Genomic DNA, 16,224 nt, shown 5'->3' with positions numbered 1-16,224 from the left:
CCTGGCTTGGCTATACGGCTGCCTTGTACACCCTATAGTTACAACTTCATTTCTCATTCATAGATTGTCACTGTCACGAGGTCAAGTGCGACCTAACTTTTTTTTATGGGAACTTAAATTTCCCGCCAGGCCACCGATCTACCACGGACACCGATTTAGACGAGACACAGCACGGACACGTGGGCCGAAAAAAACTACAAAAAACAAAAAAAAACCTTAAATGAAATGATGAGTTGAGAAAGACAGCAAAGGACACGCTACATCGACCAAGCTAATCGCTGCTGAAACCAATGAAAAAAAAATATATTTTGCGCGTTGCGATGATACGGTTTGCGCAGATGAGCGGTGCAATTTACGACCTGCTGACTGTTCAACGGAAGTCGCGCGCTTTTGGCCGCCGGCGAAACCAGCGAAACTGCGTGCCGCCCGCACGGATCACACGAGCGGTGTCGGTCGGTGTCCGAAGCGTGCGATTTTCGCCTACGCGAATCTACCGCTGCTAGGTCCCGCGCTTGTTTACACGACGTTTTCGCGATGACACACAACGAACAGAGAACGCATTGGTTCAAGGAAGGAGCTATCGGCCTTGGCGGTGAGTTTTTCCAGACTCGTTTAAAATGCAAGGGAGCTTGCGCAATGGTTCCGTTGCTCCGTGGCCAGTGCCGCAGTGCGTTTGCGTGGCGTGAAACTGATTAGGTTTCAAGGGTGTGCGCAACTAGGACGCATTAGTTCGCGAGCAGAAGGTGTCAAGCCGTTCGTACGGGCACCCGGTTAACAGCCTGCTTTTGTTGCGATGCAGTCGGCGTCCTTTACGGGGTCACCAACGTCTGCGTCGGCCATCCGTTCGACACGATTAAGACGAAAATGCAGGCTCAAGCAGGCTTCGAGAAGTGTGGCATGTACCAGTCCTTCCGGAAAACGCTCACGACCGGTGGCGTCGTTGGGCTGTACAGGTATTTGAGTGTGCACCTTTCTCTCTGGTCACTTCATCTGTCTGTCTTCGCAATGCGCTGGAGGTAGGTGCAAGACACTGGTGAGGATGCCGCACACTACTGGGAACGCCAAGGTGCATGGGCGTCGGCAGGGGGGGGGGTGCAAAAGGGGTATCCCCCGCCCCCTTCAATCAACACCAGCGTCGTTCCCCTCCCCCACCGCGATGCAACACGGGGTTGTACCCCCCATCCCCTCTAGACAAAATCCCGCCACGCCCATGCCAAGGTGGCATTCCAAAGAAGTACGGGCCCCCACCGAACTGCTGAAAAATACCCACCATGTAACGACACGTACGCGACCAACGCCGAAACCCCCCACCTGCCTTTTCTCCCTTAAAATAATACAAACACGCATTGCTGTAAAGTCTGTGGCTTTGCACAGGACGAATAAAGTCGAAGTTTTCAGTGTACACACTTATTCAATGTAATCCCCCTCAAACTGATGCCCTTTTTATATTTTTGATTTTTTCTACTCCATTAAAGAAAAAAACATGTGATAGGTCTGAGTTTATTCCAGACATGCATACACAAATACATGGCTGAAGAGAAGAGAAAGAAAGCCCCTCAGTTGCGGCTATTTTTTGTCAAACCAGCTCTCAGCAGCATCTTTGACGTCAACAGTTGTCATCAGAATGATGACCCTTCAGGGTGTGTTCAAGTTAGAAAACAAGTCAGAAGGAGCCAGGTCAGCCGAATAGGAGCAATGGTTGACAAATAGGAAAGCCCGGGTCTTCAATTTGGCAGATACAGCTTTTGAGACGTGCAAATGTGTATATTTCTGCAAAAAAGTAAAGAGGTCAACTTTCTACAGCTTTCCGCATTTATTGAGTACTCTCTGGTTATACTGCAGGCCTGAGGCAGGTGGTCCACCAAAACAACACCATATTTCAGAAGTGCTTGCTGTTTGGCAAGTCGGTTCATACTGTCTACTGACCATATGAGCAAGGTGAGGGTTTACCTCGCTCCTTCCCCCTCTTTATTTAATTATTTCACACTCACTGGCCACAGTCTTACGGTCAGTGGACAACTCCGTATTTGTCCAAGGAAATGGGACTCCACAACACTTTTGGCCGTCTTCTGGGTGCGGAATATTTTTGGCCGTGCGGACCCACTGCTACGGCATTCTTTCGACTACTCTTGGTTTTCAGGGTCATAAGGGGGGAGCCAGGCCTTATCCTTGGTCTCTAACCTCAAAATGGGCCAAAGCTGCTGCGGATGCCTCTTTCTGTTCACTGTTCAAACATTTCGGTGCCCACTTTGCGGAAAGTTTGCACCTGCGTAGGATCACGACCTTCTGCAACTCCAGACCTGCACGTAGAGCTGAGCTTCGATGTGAACGTGTGCGCTAGGTCTCATTCAACAGTGCACCGTTGGTGTAACGTCTACAACCTGTTTGTCTGCCACCCGATGGCCACCTAGACGACGTTAGAATGAGAATGTGCCTTCTTCTGTGATGAGCTGCCTGCATATGTGACTATTTAAAGCAGAAGGTTGGGCTAGTTGAACTTTGAGTACGACATTTTCCAGCATGGAAAGAAAAACTTGCTTTGGAAAGAAAAAGATGCAGCAGAGAAAAAGAAAGGACAGGACAGTAAGAACACTGCTCTTCAACTAAATTGACTCTTTGAAAAGTGCGAGCCATGAAGAATGGGCTCCAACCCATTCTTCGGTGAATTTGTTCTTCGTGATTAGGCTCCCCTTTTAGTAGTTTTTGTAGCTGTACATATTCTTGTATACACTCCAGTGTCTGGTTTCCAGTCGTGAACTCTTTCTTTTTTGCCAGGCTATTCAGCCTTGTCTTTGTCTTCATCACATTCATTTGTATATAATATTCATCATATTCATTTATTTATAATAGCTATTAGGGCTGCCGCCTGTTCCTGTTTCTGTGCTTATTAACTGTTTGTTATGGAACCACCTTTATATTCTACATAGATATATTTGTTTTCCTTTATTAAGCTTCCCTAAATTTTTTCAGTTACCAGTGGTGGTCCACTTGTGCCATTTTGCAACGATCCCACCTCCCTGCGTCTTCCTGCACTCCTTCAAGTGCAGCTTGCCTCCGTTGTTGGGAGTTTGGCATGGTGTCGATAGTCTGGAAGCTAGTCGCTCTTGATGGTGACGACACGTAGAAGAGTGATTTTTGTTCTAGCCACTCTGTGTATTGTAATGTAGCTACTGCGGCCTTGCAGCAACAGCTATTTGCACTTTGCGCTATAAGAGATGTTGTCACGCAAATGAAGACTTGGATGTGCGATAGGTTGTTTGATATTTCACAAAAATAACAAAAATAAAAGAAGATGCATGCCAATCGCTCTGTACAACATTCTTCGACATGAAAGCGCTCGTTGCACGTCTTGATTGCAGAAGCGGCATAATGCGATCGGGGTGGTGGAGATCGGCTCGGCTGGTCACCCTCCCAGTGATGCTCCTTTCACCTAACCAGTTGGTCGTCCTCTGTCATCTTGCCTGTTCGAGGGATGATCTGTTTTCCAACTGTGCTGCCTGTGAGTGGCATGGGTAGTCAGACTATAGGACAGCATATTAAGGTGCGATTCTTTGGACAACATGGATTTTATGCAGAATCAAGCCCAATCATAAATTTGGTGATAAAGAATGTATTACAAATTACTGTGCAATATCAATAACCTCAACAGCCTGCAAAATTCTAGAACATCTAGTTCATAAACACATGACCACTTCTCTTGAAGAACGTAACGTATTAACAAATGCTCAACACTGTTTCTCACGGGGATATGCTACCACTACCCAGTTAGTTAATACATTGTTTCGCAAAGGGAATCACGTGGATGCAATTTTCATTAACTTTAAAAAAGCTTTAGATGAAGTGTACACAAAAAGTTAATTCATAAACTAAGCTATATAATCAACAACAAAGAAATAATCACTCGGATCAGGGCCTATCCTTCAAAGCGTTGTCAGTCTGTGTCATTCAATCGGCTTTCCTCTGGAAGTGTGGCAATCGATGCTTGTGTTTCCCAGGGGTCCATTATTGGGCCTTTGCTTCTTCTAATGTTTATAATTGACATTGCTAAAGACATTTCGACGAATATTAGGTTGTATGCTGATGATTGAGTATTGTACCAAACAGTGAGCTCTGTACAGGATCATGCGACGTTAAATGATTTTGTGAATGGCAAATTCCCATCGATTTTGAAAAGAACTGTTTTTATGGGAATCGCTAACAAAAAGAAACCACTGCCCTTTAGTTATTCCACTGACCAAGTTCTTTCCAAGGTTCAGCACTGGATTGCTAATCACTGAAAAACTGTCAGCCAGTGCCTTAAGGAAGTTGTTCTTTTTGAGTCATACACTCAAGCTAGCTATACCCCTCAAGTGCGTTTGCTTGCGTACAAATCAATTATCTATCTTATGGTAGAATATGCCATGATAATTTGGGACCCTTTCACAAAAGCAAGCATTAAAAAATTGGAAAGAATACAGAAAAAGGGTACAAGATACATTTACAACTCATATGGTCACAGCTCTATTAGTGAATAAAAAAGGCAATTTCCCACTAGTTACTGAAAGAAACCATGTTGGTAGAGTTTAGTTCTTTTATCAGTTAATAAATGGTCGTTAAAAAATTAACGCATCACATATCTTGATTCCACTTACAGGTTATGTAACTAGAAACCAACATTCACAATCACGCCTTTAATCCAAAGAATCAATTACTTTAAATATTCTTTCTTTCATCGCACAATGAATAATTGGAATAAGGTGAAGCTGCAACGCAAAAGTCTTTGGTATCCTTTGAAGAGCATTAGTCAAACTGCCTTGCCGTCATTTGTTCTCTTTTGCCCAAATGTACTTTTCTTTTCTAAATGTACCACTCTGCTATGGTCTCACTTAGGCCACAGCATCTATAAATAATGAAAAAGTGCCCTCCCCCTAGATCTTATGGTTGGATCGATCACTGCGCCTGCCCCCTCGTTTTCCCTCCATGGCCGGCGTTGAATTGCCATCTTGGTCCGTCTCAAAGGTGCTTCACAGTATGGCAGTGAAGCACACTGGACACATTGCTGCATTGTGTGTTTCTCTGTCCCACTTTTTGCGCTGTTCTGACACAGTGCTCATGAATGAACTAGCCCACCTTAGAACCCTTATGCTTCACTTATTGCGGTGAAGCGTTCTAAATGCATCTGCTCGGGGTTGGGATACATGGTCGGCGCTCAGTGCTGGCGTGTAGTTTGCCCCTGGACTAGAAGCATGCATATTGCGATTATTTACGCACCTAAATGATTAATAACTGCTGGGTATGATGTAGCATCAGTCATAGTGAGTCGTGGCGATGATAAAATGCACTGTCCACCATAGGTCGGCAAACTCACTCATGAGTTGACTCACCAGACTCCCTCAGACTCAGATCGGGCCTGAGTCTGAGCGAATCTGGGTGACTAATATATTGGTGAGTTTGAGCGCGAGTGAGTCCGGCTGAGAAAACTTTGAGTGAGTCTGAGTCCGAGTGGGTCCGGTTGAGGAAAGTATTAATGAGCGATTCCAAGTGAGCCCTCAGAGCAACATGTATTTCTTGAGTGAGTCTGAGTGAGCTCCAATTCTTTTGCAGACCTATGCTGTCCACACAGGCAGTTCTTTTTTTCCTTTTTTTAATTAGTTGATTGCTGGTTTTCTGGTTAGGATGATTTTGCCTGTTTGGAATGGCGTTATGACCTGTCATTTGTAGAAACAAGTGCATGTTCGCCTTGTCACCAATGCTTCGCCACAACACATATCTTGTACAGTGCAGTGAAGCCAGCATGTGACATTATTTTGTGTTAAAGAGCCTCATTGATGCCTGCTGTCTGACTGTTGGCGTTGTCTTCTTGTTTACTCTGCAGCAGCATTCACTGTCTGCACAATGATAGGAATACTGACCAAAAAGTTCAACATGTACTGCTCCAAGTGATCCTGAATTCTATTTTGTCTGCTCCAAACCTACTCTAAAACACAATTTTTCAGCTCCATACTTGCTCCAAAATGCAGTTCCTTCTGCTCCAATACAGCCTTTTTCATGGTCGAAAAATTGCTCCAAATCCTAAACTGGCCTCCAAGTAATCTGATAACTGATAACCAAGTAATCATAGCTACAAGGGGCAATACTGTGAATAGCAGTGGTGTCCTCTGATGCTTTGTGCAACTATAGAATTTGTCTGAGATGTTTTTGGGCTGCACATTTTCTGTCGTTGAAGAAAATTTTTGAAAGATTGCAGGTTTGTGAGTATACGTTGCTAATTAACGCTTTACAGCAGCAAACAACTAGAATACGAAAAGTCATTGCGCTTTATCTCCTCTATTTATGCACGGGGCATCGCATTGCCTCATGTCGGCTGCTCCACCTGTGCCTCGCATGATTGTGTTGAAATACTATAAGCTTTTTGCTGTTGTACCAGACGTTGCCTTATGTGTATATATTAGTTTCGGAAGGTTCCTAGCTATTCGGTCAAGAATATGAATAGAATGTCACAGTGAAAAACATATTTTTGACCTTTTTACCGAAAGACTGACCTTTCTTTTCGAGAAAGGCTGATGCATAAATGCGAGCTGTGGTATATTGATGAAAACTGTGCTTTGTGCAGGCCATTTCACAGTGCTCCTTGTGCCATTTGTGTTTGAAACAAAACTTTTATGTCTAAATTTGTGCCTTTTTCATAGCTCTGACAAGTGTAAAACATGTTTGTATTAAAAAAAATTTATCGTAATTACTTAGTAAACATGCACAATATGCTTTTCATCTGCAGCCAATCAATATCATGATCATAATACTTCACATTTGCTGCCAGGAATTCTTGATTTATGACGCTGCGATTGGTGTGGAAACTGATCGCACTAACAAATCAAGATATCTAACTTGTTGCTTTTGCCACTTTCACTGGTGCTGCAGTTGTCATGTGCCATAGTAAGCAAACATACAATAAAAACAATGTGCATAATTTGGGGTGCAGTGCCCCTTTAATGCATATTTAATCAGAGGCTCGACTGCATGCACTTACACCAGAGAAGTAATCTGAAGTCATGGGGATAAGACAGTTAGGCAACGAAGGGCTAATTGATTAGGTGCTGCATTGTCTGCAGTGAGAGTAAATTAGTAGTTGAATGTGGCACCCACTTTTGTTTGTGTCTGTTAGCACAAAGATTGCTTCACATTGCACTACCAACACACCACCACTCTGACCAAAGAACTATCAATCGCTGTACATTGCCAAGGATTTCCTTTGGTGACGTAACGCATGTAATATTTATGAACTGGTTTCTTGAATAGATAAGGTGCACTTGAATTGAAATAATGCATATACTGTATTTTGGCTTTGCCTACGCAACATGTGAATAGGTGGGGTAGTGCCCGACATAAAAGCACCGCTTTCTTGAAGTTGGTGGCATTCTGAATGAAAGGCTTGGAAGCTTACACTTTACTATTCGTTAAATAAGTGTTATCTGTCTGATAACTTGGCAGCAAAAGATATTTGGTTAATTAGCTATGCCAACTACAGTGAATCGTGACTGAGAGGATGGCCTTGGTGTTTCTTTTGCAGGGGCTGTGTCCCGCCACTCTTGGGATCTGGGATCTACCGTTCTGTCCAGTTTGCTGTTTTTGAAGCAGTGTAAGTGGCATTATAAATAGATAGAGCTTTTTTGTCTGAGCAATATATTCCAATTAGGAGGACATGATAGGAATCACTAGTTAGGATGGGATGGTGAGAGTACAACAAACAAGGTGCTTGTCGGACCAATGCTGCCTTGAATGATGCATTTTATCAGTCATTAACAATTGAAAAAGTTCATGACTGGCCATTCTTCTTCTTCTACCAAAAGTGATTGACAACAACCATGTCTTGATTTCCCTTGCTCATTTTGAAGGGCACTGTTTCGTATAACACACACACGCGCATCCTAAGCAGCACCTGTCCTTAGTGGCATAGCCAGGGATTTTTTCATGGATGGGGGGCTTGCAGTAAGCAACTGAGTGGGTATACTAACATACCTACATACATGCATAAACCCTCCCTAACTGAACTTCTCACTTTCTCCTAGTTTCAGGATGACACTATTACAGAATAAATTGTCAAACGTATAGTTGCTTCAATAATGCATGTTGCTGGGCGAGTCGGTCGTACATCATGAAACGAGGTGCTGCGCGAAGTAAACACGGACAAGGAAGTGAACGAAGACGGGCGCAGACTCGCGACCGAATTTTATTGAACAAGAAAACGCACATTTATACGACACAAACCGCAAAATCATCTATGTGCATGCGAGGAACCTGCTTTCATTATCGTACAATGTTATGGAGGTATCACTGACGCAAATGTCTTTTTTTTCTTGATGAAGAAAGCCTCGGCAAGCTCACGTGCCAATTGGTTCTGACTACGCCTCAAAATTTTTGTTGTTGCCAGCAAAGGCTGGCACGGTTTGCCACAGGCAGCCGACGGGCATGCGCTGCAGTGAATAGGCAAATTAGAACCTTGTCCGTTCTTTATCGAAAGCTGGTGTTCCCTTAGTCGTTCATCTATACACCGGCCCGTTTGGCCGATGTATACTTTCCTGCATGTTCTGTCCCCTCTTGAAGAGAGCGGCCATGGGCTGTGTGTGTTTGCCTTTGAAGTGCCGCCGAAGGAGCGTCTTTTCCCGCCGAAGGAGCCTCCTTTCCCCAAATATGTCCCGACTGGAGGGCCCGTTCTTATCTTCGAACCCCTTCCTTTGTTACCCACTTTAACGGGCGACACGTGCGACCATTAGAGTGCAGCTCGGCGTCGTCTTTGTCGGCTCTTGGAGAGTGAGAAAACGCCGCCGCCGAAAGAAAAAACGCAAGCGGCAGTCTCGCCCCACCAGCCCAACGAACAGCACCGCTTTTTTATGGGGACCGAGTGCTTGTGAATGTTTTAAATGAAATGTATCTCTATTCCTGCTAATTAAAGTTACTTTTGTTTAAATGTTCACCGGTGTTCAACCGTTAACTGGCTGGATAGTGGACGCTTTGACCCATCAAATGCGAGCTGCGAGACCAGCATAGTAAAAGAGCGAGACAACTGCCATCGGCCGCCAACTCAACGTCCGCCGGCAATGGGATACGTCGCCACGGCAAGACCCCCGATTTGGCCCAGACATTCGCCCACCGCAAGGATTACATCGCCCAGGAGTCGAGCCGCTGACAGCACAGGGCAGCAACAAGGTGGGCTCGTTTCATCCTTCAACGCGCAGCTTAGCACCATTTGCTTCACATACGTCCGCTTCGAGACAAAACGTGATACACGCAAGAATGGATCAGGACAAGCTGACGCATGAGTGTCGAAATATCACATCAGAGGATGAAGCTTCCACATCAAACGTTCGACCGCAAAGAACAGCAGCCCTTTCGATGAAGGCTCAAGAAATTTATGAAACATGCCGCGAAGAGCACTGCCGCAAACTAGACGCTATTTGGAAGAAAGTGGAGACCGCTCTTCACAGACTGTCATGCGCGAAGGAAGGACAGTTTACCAGTGCCGCAAAGCAGCTTCGTGCAAGCTATGAGCGCTACAAGCATGTCACCGCAAGATACGCTTCCTTTCTCGACAAGGCGAACACGTCTGAAGCCAGGCAGGAATTACAGCTCCAAAAGGCAATCGATGCAGACCGTGAGGCGATCGTCAGCGAGAAGTTACGTGAGGCTACGCAACAAGAACGCGACAATGCACAGGAAACAGCTTCGCAGTTCTCTATATCGGCCCACTCAAGAGCTTCCTCGCGATCACGACGATCGGGCTCCTCCACGATTAGCCTAGCCGCTGTGCAGGCACGCGCGCAAGCCGAGGCTGTCAAAGCAAGAGCTGAGTTTGGTCGTAAAGAGGCCGCGATGCGCCTAGAGAAAGCAAGAATTGAGGCCGAACTTGAAGTCTTACAGCATGAGAAAGAAGCAGCTGCAGCAGACGCGCAGGCAAGTGCACTCGAGGCAGCCGTAGAACAGGATGGCGGGGAGTGTGTGCGCCCGCACCCACCTATAGACCGAGCACAACTGGTTTCGAGCTACATCACTGAGCAAGCAACCATACGTGATGCAGAGCTTGCGTCTCTTCGGGCGACTGTTGTGCACGCAAGAAGCCAGAGCTTGGAGCATGCCGAAGCAACAAACCGTCACACGGACTTGCATCATTATCAGCAGCCGCCTGCGTACACGCCGCCGCCCAACAGCCCCAGCTCGGAGCTTGTCGGTGTCCTTAAGTTCCTGTGCCGAAAGGACCTTGTTTCTACTGGACTGATGAAGTTTGATGATCGACCTGAGAACTTTCGTGCTTGGAAGTCATCTTTCAAGGGCGTCATTAGAGATGTAGATCTTTCTGCGCAAGAAGAGCTCGACCTCCTTATCAAATGGCTTGGTCCTGAATCATCACGTCAGGTTCGAAGGTTGAAATCTGTGCATGTCGATGACTTTTCGAAGGGCTTAAACGTCGTGTGGAAACGTCTTGACGACACCTTCGGACGTCCCGAGGCAATTGAAGATGCGTTGCTGAAGAGATTGGAGGACTTCCCAAAAATACCGTACCGGGATAATGCCAAATTGCAAGATCTCGGCGACCTCCTGCTGGAACTCGAAGCTGCAAAGACTGATCCGTACCTTGCCGGCCTTAGCTATTTGGATACTGCGAGAGGTGTAAACAAAATGGTTTCGAAGTTACCATCCGGTCTTCAAGAGAATTGGATGTCAGTGGGAACAAAATACAAACAACAACACAACACTGCATTCCCACCTTTCGTGGTTTTCTCCAAATTTGTTCAAGATCAGGCAAGCATGAGGAATGATCGTAGTTTCATCTTGCAACCGCAAAATATGTCGTCTTCGTGCACACAACAAAAAGAAGAAAGTACGACCAAGACCCCGCGGCAAAAATCATCCGTGTCAGCAAGAAAAACAAACGTGGATCACGCCTTCGAACAGTTCCAAGAAACCACTCCAAAGGAGCTGCTCGAGTCGAAGAGCTTGGAAAAATGGTGCCCGCATCACAAGAAACCTCACCCCCTTGAACGGTGTCGCGCTTTCCGGGAAAGAGCATTGGAAGAGCGGATAACCTTCCTCAGAGCGCAGGGTATCTGCCTACGATGTTGTTTATCCACAAACCACACGCAGTGGCAATGCAAGGTGGTCGTGAAGTGTCATGTATGCAGCAGTGGTGACCATGCAACAGCGCTCCACCCATCATCTCCGTGCTCAGAGTCGCCGAAGCCTGCTGAACGCGATAACAGCTCTGCACATCATTCGGAAGGAAGAGTCACATCTACGCGTACCGAGGTAGCAAACGCGAACGACAGCTACAGATCATGTGCTAAAATCTGCCTCGTGGATGTGATTCATCAGTCTCAGCCTGAAACGACACTACGAGCATACGCTATACTCGATGAGCAGAGCAACCGTTCATTGGTCAGGCCAGAACTTCTCGACGAGCTCAGTGTGGAGGGGACACCCACGAAGTACACACTACGCACTTGTTCCGGCAGTACTGAAGTTGTTGGAAGGATCGCTCACGGCTTCTTCGTACGGAGCGTATCGGGTGATGTCAAGCTTCCCCTCCCGCCTCTTCTCGAGTGCGATGAGATTCCAGACAACAGGGAAGAAATTCCAACACCAGATGCGGCACGGAACTACCCTCACCTGTCAGCCATTGCAACTCACATTCCGCCTCTAGAGGAGGCGAGAATACTGCTTCTCCTTGGCCGAGACGTACTCAGAGTTCACAAAGTTCGCCAGACCATAAACGGGCCGCTCGACGCTCCTTATGCACAGAGGCTCGATCTCGGATGGGTCATTGTCGGAGACGTTTGCGTGGGTCGTACACGCAAAACAGGCACTATAAATGTGTTTAAGACACACGTTCTCGACAACGGACGACCATCTCTCTTCAGCCCATGCACAAAACATTTCATCGTGAAGGAAGCGCCGGTTCTCTGCACTACGGATAGACATCGGGCCCCAAATGGTTTCTCATCAGTAACACCATCAGATGACACCCTAGCACCTAATCTATTCGAAACAACGCGAGAAGACAACGAGCGTGCCCTCTCTATAGAAGACAGGGCATTCCTCAAGATAATGGATAAGGAATTAAACCGAGACAGGTCAAACAACTGGGTCGCCCCTCTGCCTTTCCGCTCGCCGAGAGGTCGGCTTCCGAACAACAGAAACCAAGCTCTTTCTCGACTGTACTCGCTGCGACGCACGTTGCGAAAGAACCCGGAGACAAGAGAACGCTTCGTCAACTTCATGAAAGAGCTGTTCTTCAAGGGTCATGCAGAGGAAGCTCCACCACTTAACGCGGACGAAGAGTGCTGGTATCTACCCATATTCGGCGTTCACCATCCTCAAAAGCCCGACCAAATCCGTGTGGTGTTTGACTCCAGCGCTCAGCACGAGGTAGTATCCCTGAATGGTGTCCTTCTCACTGGACCCGACCTGACAAACAACCTTGTGGGAATTCTGATACGCTTCCGGCAAGAACCAGTAGCGATAACAGCAGACATCGAGCAGATGTTTTACAATTTTGCTGTTCGCGAAGACCATCAGAACTATCTCAGATTCCTCTGGTTTAAGGACAACGATATCTCCCGGGAAATCATGGAGTGCCGAATGAAGGTCCACGTTTTTGGCAATAGTCCTTCGCCCGCTGTCGCAACATATGGGCTTCGGCGGACTGCTCAAGAGGCTGCCCAGCAATTTGGTGAAGACGCCAAGAGGTTCGTTGAGCGAGACTTCTACGTTGATGATGCTCTCAAGTCCCTTCCGTGCGAGGAAGACGCCATCAGCCTGCTGCAAAGAACGCAGGAAATGCTTGCAACATCTAACATAAGGCTGCACAAAATTGCGTCGAACAGGCAGAACGTGTTGAATGCCTTTTCTCCACAAGACCGTGCGCAGGGACTGAGGAGCCTCGACTTCAACAAAGACGCATCGCCTATGCAGAGAAGTCTTGGTCTACTTTGGGACGTAGGCAACGACACCTTCGTGTTCAGAGCTCCTCTTCAAGATAGGCCTTACACGCGGCGAGGGGTGTTGTCGACCGTCAACAGTCTTTTCGACCCGCTGGGTTTCGTGGCACCTATAACGATTCAAGGGAAGAACCTGCTCCGTGACCTTGTGACGGAAGGTTATGACTGGGACACACCGCTTTCGGATGAAAGGAAACAGAGTTGGGACGAGTGGAAGAATTCTCTCCAGGCACTTCATCACCTTCATGTGCGGAGGACCTATGTACCAAACTCAACTGCTGAAGCCGCAACCAGAGAAATTCACGTGTTCTCAGATGCGTCCACAGGTGCCATCGCCGCGGTAGCGTACCTACGCGTAACCGACAGGCAAGGAAACACAAATGTCGGATTTGTCATGGGGAAGGCGAAGCTCGCGCCACAACCAGACCACACAGTCCCAAGGCTAGAGTTGTGTGCAGCGGTCCTTGCTGTAGAAATGGCCGATGTCATACTACGGGAGTTAGACTTCCAGCCGAGCGCTGTCACATTTTACACGGACAGCAAGGTAGTGCTGGGATACATACACAATGAAACTCGAAGATTTTATGTGTATGTGGCTAACAGAATTCAGCGCATACGTGGCAGCACACGACCTGAACAACGGAAGTACGTGCGTACGGAGGAAAATCCCGCGGACCATGCCACCAGACCAATCCCAGCAGCGCAGCTCGAGAGGACAAACTGGTTGTCAGGACCTGAATTTCTCTCCAAACCTCAAGGGGAAGCGCCATCATCAGGCTTCACGCTCGTAAACCCTAATCAAGACGAAGAGATACGCCCCGAAGTCCGCGTCTTCGCGACGGAAGCGAACCAACGGCAGAAACTCGGAGCCGAACGATTCAACAGGTTTTCAAGCTGGAGCTCACTCATACGGGCGGTGGCAAGCATAATCCGAGTTGCCCGTCGCGCAAAGAGTTCCTCTCAGCAAGAAATGGATTCGATTGAGGTGCTCTCTAGAGCCAAACTCATCATCATTCACGCTGTGCAGCAGGACGTATTCTCGGAAGAGCTACGTTGCATCCAGAGAGGAGAGCCAGTTCATAAAACAAGCTCGCTTCGGAAGCTTGACCCATTCTTAGACAGCCATGGGTTAATCCGTGTCGGCGGACGTTTGAACAAGGGTGACATTCCAGATGAAGAGAAAAACCCTTTGATAATACCGGGCCGACACCATGTCGCGAAGCTACTAGTGCGCTACCACCATGACTGCGTGCAGCACCAGGGTCGACACATCACCGAAGGAGCTGTGAGAGCTGCCGGATTTTGGATTGTTGGAGGCAAAAGGTGCATCTCATCTGTGTTGGAGGCTTGTATTTCGTGCAAGAAGCTGCGAGGGCGTTTTCACGATCAGAAGATGGCTGACCTTCCGGCTGACCGAATCAGCACAGAGCCACCTTTTACGAACGTGGGAATTGATGTTTTCGGCCCCTGGATGATTACTTCCCGCCGAACGAGAGGTGGTGTTGCCAACAGCAAGCGCTGGGCAGTAATGTTCACGTGCTTAAAGGAGTACTGACATGAATTTAAAAATTTTTCGGATTGTTGCTCTAAATGAAAGCACGGGTGTCGATAACCCTAAAAAGAGTGTCTTGATGCCTGGGGATGCATTGCATGTATTTTTAATACCACTTCTTTCAACCAGCAGTTTCGGTTTCGGTTTCGAGAGGGCGGCTTCATAGTGACGTGTCAAGTCGGCCCGTGACGTCACGGACAGACAGCAACCCACGAAATATGCACCTGCTGTCCTTTGCTGTCAGTCGAACGTGGTTCATGATGAGTGAACTGTCGTCCAGTGCCTCCGACAGCGATTTCTGGGATTTAGGCTGCATGCAGGGCCCACATTTCGCAAACCAAGTGAGCCGACTTGAAACGTCACAGGGCTCTCCATGCGGTGAAGCTGCCTTGCAGATGCTGGGAGATGAAAACTTTAAAAATCAAACTTAAATATTTATACGTGTTTCCCGGATGCGGTGTGGGGAGAGCGTTAACACTACATGCCAAGGAAACCAAAAACGTCCGTTTTGTTGCACGTCAAAATCGTGTCAGTACTCCTTTAAGCATTCGCGCAGTGCACATAGAGCTCATCGAATCAATGGACATGTCGAGCTTCATAAATGCTTTCCGAAGGTTCATGTCAGTGAGAGGGCCTGTCAAGCTCGTACGCTCTGACTGCGGGACGAATTTTGCCGGCGCATGCAGAGAACTTGGAATCAATGCTGAGAGCCCCAACAGCTCACAAATCGGTAGGTTTCTAGCCAACACTGGCTGTAAGTGGATATTCAATCCACCGCACGCGTCCCATATGGGCGGCGCATGGGAGAGGATGATCGGCATGGCACGCCGCATTCTTGATTCAATGCTTATGCAGTCACGTCATCAACGGCTTACTCATGACATTCTTGCCACCTTCATGGCAGAAGTTGCGGCCATCATGAATGCCAGGCCTCTAACTCTGGTTTCTTCTGACCCTGAAGATCCCACCATCCTTACTCCGGCGACACTACTGACACAGAAGAAAGGATGCGCATCCGCAACAACTGGAGAAATAGAGACGGCCAATCTCTACAAACGACACTGGCGTCAAGTGCAGAACATGGCTGATCAATTTTGGAAACGTTGGCGTACAACGTACCTTGCTACTTTGCAACAACGCCAAAAATGGCAAGTACCAAAATCTGACATCAAAGAAGGAGACGTCGTACTCCTGAGAGACAAAGAAGCAACCCGCAACGATTGGCCCATCGGTGTTGTCACCCAAAGCCTGCCCAGTGCAGATGGAATGGTACGCAAGGTGGAGGTGAAAATAACAAGGAACGGGGCAACCAAGACCTTCTGCCGACCGATATCAGAAGTGGTGCACTTGTTTTCACCTTAATACAACAGTGGCGTCTAACAACCGCAGACACCAGACGGGGAGTGTTCTGTCCCCTCTTGAAGAGAGCGGCCATGGGCTGTGTGTGTTTGCCTTTGAAGTGCCGCCGAAGGAGCGTCTTTTCCCGCCGAAGGAGCCTCCTTTCCCCAAATATGTCCCGACTGGAGGGCCCGTTCTTATCTTCGAACCCCTTCCTTTGTTACCCACTTTAACGGGCGACACGTGCGACCATTAGAGTGCAGCTCGGCGTCGTCTTTGTCGGCTCTTGGAGAGTGAGAAAACGCCGCCGCCGAAAGAAGAAACGCAAGCGGCAGTCTCGCCCCACCAGCCCAACGAACAGCACCG

The 16,224-nt window shown here is 47.6% G+C and overlaps 2 protein-coding genes across 2 annotated transcripts; both read left to right on the top strand.

The window, feature by feature from the left end:
- The first annotated feature begins 369 nt into the window (after positions 1-369).
- On the top strand, positions 370-7,619 carry LOC119404020 (mitochondrial 2-oxodicarboxylate carrier-like). The gene is made up of 3 exons (XM_037670648.2): positions 370-592; positions 800-953; positions 7,547-7,619. The coding sequence occupies exons 1-3, from the start codon at positions 535-537 to the stop codon at positions 7,617-7,619; spliced, it is 285 nt and encodes a 94-aa protein (XP_037526576.1). The 5' UTR covers positions 370-534.
- A 2,227-nt stretch (positions 7,620-9,846) lies between these two features.
- LOC119405929 (uncharacterized) lies at positions 9,847-14,523 on the top strand. The gene is made up of 2 exons (XM_037672753.1): positions 9,847-10,641; positions 11,344-14,523. The coding sequence occupies exons 1-2, from the start codon at positions 9,847-9,849 to the stop codon at positions 14,521-14,523; spliced, it is 3,975 nt and encodes a 1,324-aa protein (XP_037528681.1).
- The last annotated feature ends 1,701 nt before the right edge of the window (positions 14,524-16,224 follow it).

The sequence above is a fragment of the Rhipicephalus sanguineus genome, chromosome 9 (genome assembly GCF_013339695.2).
Source record: "Rhipicephalus sanguineus isolate Rsan-2018 chromosome 9, BIME_Rsan_1.4, whole genome shotgun sequence".
NCBI classification, from domain to species: domain Eukaryota; kingdom Metazoa; phylum Arthropoda; class Arachnida; order Ixodida; family Ixodidae; genus Rhipicephalus; species Rhipicephalus sanguineus.
The sequence above is the reverse complement of the archived record's forward strand: the minus strand, read 5'-3'. Positions and strand labels throughout refer to the sequence as shown.